General features: G+C 28.3%; 1 protein-coding gene across 1 annotated transcript; it reads right to left on the reverse strand.

Annotated features, from left to right (window-relative positions):
• Nucleotides 1-207: 207 nt before the first annotated feature.
• On the reverse strand, nt 208-2,450 carry LOC100214133 (uncharacterized). Its single transcript, XM_065813177.1, has 7 exons — nt 2,324-2,450; nt 2,054-2,112; nt 1,849-1,938; nt 1,589-1,701; nt 1,446-1,504; nt 1,223-1,362; nt 208-1,038 (listed from the first exon to the last, which is right to left on the reverse strand). Exons 2-7 carry the CDS (start codon nt 2,100-2,102, stop codon nt 701-703), a joined length of 789 nt encoding a protein of 262 aa, XP_065669249.1. The 5' UTR covers nt 2,103-2,112; nt 2,324-2,450; the 3' UTR covers nt 208-700.
• Nucleotides 2,451-3,426: the final 976 nt, after the last annotated feature.

The raw sequence follows: 3,426 nt of genomic DNA on the forward strand, positions 1-3,426 counted from the left end.
TATTACTTTTTTTATTTTATTTCTTAAATTATTTTTTAGCTCGTTGTCTTTATTTTGTACGTTTAGTACTTGTCTTTATTTTGCTTGTTTGTATTTTATAAGATTCTGACGACAAGGTCTTGTGATCTTCTTTAAGGATTTAAAGTATTAAAAAATCCCGGTGAATTTTCATTGTTCTAGCTTACGTCATTTTTTAAAAAACATACATTTTAGCAGAAAATAAAAGCTATTTTTTCATATACAAAGTATTACAACACGTTGTTCATACAAAAATATTAATATAGTAAAGATAGAGTGAAGATTTGTATAATTTATTTATCTAAATTCTACCGGAATTTGGCAAACAGCATGTGATATGTAATTATTATGTTTTTTAAAACTTCTGTCTTGCTCACACAATATCACTTCTATTTTTATTTTAACCCATTTCAAAGCTAAAAAAAATTATTTAGGTCTTAAAGTTGCAACAACCTTCTTTACTCTTTAATAACAAATTTAAAAAAGCTTTTACACTCACAAAAACGTTTGCCAGATTTATAAAAAAAAACCTATCGCATATTTTACACTTAAAGTCTTCCATAATGAAAGTGTTTTTGAATCTTTGGCTTTATAATTTAATAAGATGTTTTTTTGCGCCTTCTCTGATCTTCCATAGCTTCAGATTTTGAAATAATGTTAATTTAATCTATTAATTTAAAAATTATTTCTGCCTTGGAGCAATATATCGCTGTTGTTTGGTTTGAAACTTGGCTTTCTGTTTCTCTATCCATCTTTTTTGTACAAAGCAGCAAGTTGGCGAACATGAGGGAGCACAAGTTTCTGGACAACCAGCAGCACACATAGACATCATTGGTGGTGGTGGTGGTGGAGGAGGTGGTGGTGGAGGTGGAGGTGGCGGTGCTGGGGCAACAGGTATGTATATTGTTTGCTCTTGGGATCCACAACAAGTAGCATCACAAGTTGGCCAACAATTTAAGTCTCCTCCACATGGTGCAGGACAGTTAGCCATAGGATAAAGCATAGTTTGATCAAGCTCGGCTAAAACAATAAGATAAAATTGTTAACAAAAATATAATGTTAAAAAGTAGTTTATAGAAAAGTTGAATACAACCTGAAAAATAAAATAAATAACGTTATTTAACATAATAAAGTATACTATATTATAATTTAACACGTTAATTTAAAGCAGAAAGCTACAACTACAGTGACACTAAACACTAACCGCATTGAACAAATTTTGGTGCAACTTCAACGTCGCAAAACTTTCCTGCTTGAATTGCTTGTGTTAGTCTATTTAAATGACCATCTCCTTCTTTAGTGAAACGAATTGCAAATGATGCCAAAAAGCCACCAGTTGAGTTACTTAACAATAATGGAAAAACAAAAAAATGAAATAATGAAAAAAACTAAGAGAATACTTTTTAACAATTATTGCTTAAACTTACTCCAAGCTTAGCAAAATCATATCTTGGTAAAAATCATAATCTGCATATGTTTGTAAAGCCTGAAATCAAAGAGAGGAAAGATTTAATCATTATAAACAGAAGCAAAATAAAAAAATTAGTTTAAAACAACTGAGAGTTCATACGCAGTCATAAAGTTTTTCTCTCATGTCTTGAAAGCCAGGAGTTTCAACTCTTGTCATTTCATATGACCAGTCTCCTTGTCCCAAAACTTTAATTTGGACGTAAAAGTCTTTGCCTTTAAAAAAAATACTTAATATAAGTATATACATAAATACTTTCAAAAATAATTTAAAATTTGACAAATTATTTATTATCAATAATAATTAACAGAAAAACTAACTACATTACAATTTATAAATTTTAATACATTAAGAAATTGTACCTTGTTTTGGACATGTGGGTGCTTTAGTTGGTTTAGTGGTTGGGTGAGTAGTTCCTCTTTTTGTAGGTACTGGAGTAGTCTTTGAATAAACTAGAAATTAAAAATTATCTTCTTCAAGGCAAAATAATGATATCTGATGAATTGTTCTTCAGTCACGAAATCATAGATTTATTTGTTTTAAAAAGTGATTACAAGTTAAACCTACCTGAGTTTACCGCTAATAACAGCAATCCCGCCGCAAGGGCTATCTTCATTTTGCAAAGCCTAAAATATTAGACCCAAAAAGAATGCATTTTTTTTAACGAAAATTCAAAACAGTTTGCTTAAAAAATTTTTTGATATTATTTATATAGACAACTCAAAGAATGCATAACTGCACTGCAAAATTAATGTTTATTGAAACAAATCGGTTAATTGATTTTTTTAAAACTATTTATATCTATTGTTTTATTTCGTGTATTAATAAAAATCTCACCCTTTCAAAGTAATTTATTTAGCATATATTTTTACTAAAATGATGAAAAATAAAAGTTCAATATGCCGAATTAGGCGACAAAATTTGGTAAATTGCTGTTTTCATTCGTGTTCAACGAACCCTGGCATTACGTATAATCAAGCAATGGAAAACCAATCAGGCGTATACTTCCTAGATTAGATCTGCTACACAGTCATTGTAAAAAAATGGTTTAAATTAGTTAGAAGACGCTAATAATTGGTTTGTTTATTTGGTTTGTATTATACTTATTGGAATCCAAAAACACCTTTGACACTGATCATTTTTAAACAACCAAACAAGTAATTAAATATATTAACGTGTTTCTATATTCAGAAAAGATATAAACAATTTGTTATAGTAAAACTTATTATTTATCCCATTTTAACATGTATTCTTTTTTCTCTTATACTCGTAACTTAGAGAAAAAAATTCTGAATATCTTGCTAAATATATTAATATGGACAAAAAATATCTTCTTTTATTACCAAGTTAATTTTGTGAATTTATACTTTTTGTTAATCTCTAACTTCAGTGCTTTTGTTTTATTGTTGTTTTTTTTAATTTGGTTCTATTTTGTACCAACCGCTACCATTGCTTGCTAAATATCTAAATAATGGACGAAAAATAGTGCGGTTAAAAACGAATATCTAACTAAATAAATCTTGCAAGAAAAGGAACTCAATTGCTCATGAATTTATACGCAATAATGTAGTTAAGGTTAAAAACCTTGTTTTTACTGTAGAATGTTTATTTTCAATAAATTAATACAAGTTTTTCGGTTTGTTTTTTATTTATGATTCCGTCATAGAGTGAATAAAATTTTTAATTCACGCGCTAACCATCAGCTTTATTTTATAGTAAGTGAAATTCAATTATTTCTAACTCTGAAAATCGCAACTTGGTCAATCTCACCACTTGAAATATATTAAAGCAAACTCAATCAAAGAGTTACAGCGTTATGTTAAGTTCTATAGTCGAGCAAGTATTTTTAACAATATGGATCATTAGATATGATTTTTTACATGTCCCTATGTATGGCAAATAGCTTAACATTTTAATTAGCATATTAACATGCAATATTT

The sequence above is a fragment of the Hydra vulgaris genome, chromosome 12, assembly GCF_038396675.1.
Source record: "Hydra vulgaris chromosome 12, alternate assembly HydraT2T_AEP".
NCBI lineage: Eukaryota > Metazoa > Cnidaria > Hydrozoa > Anthoathecata > Hydridae > Hydra > Hydra vulgaris.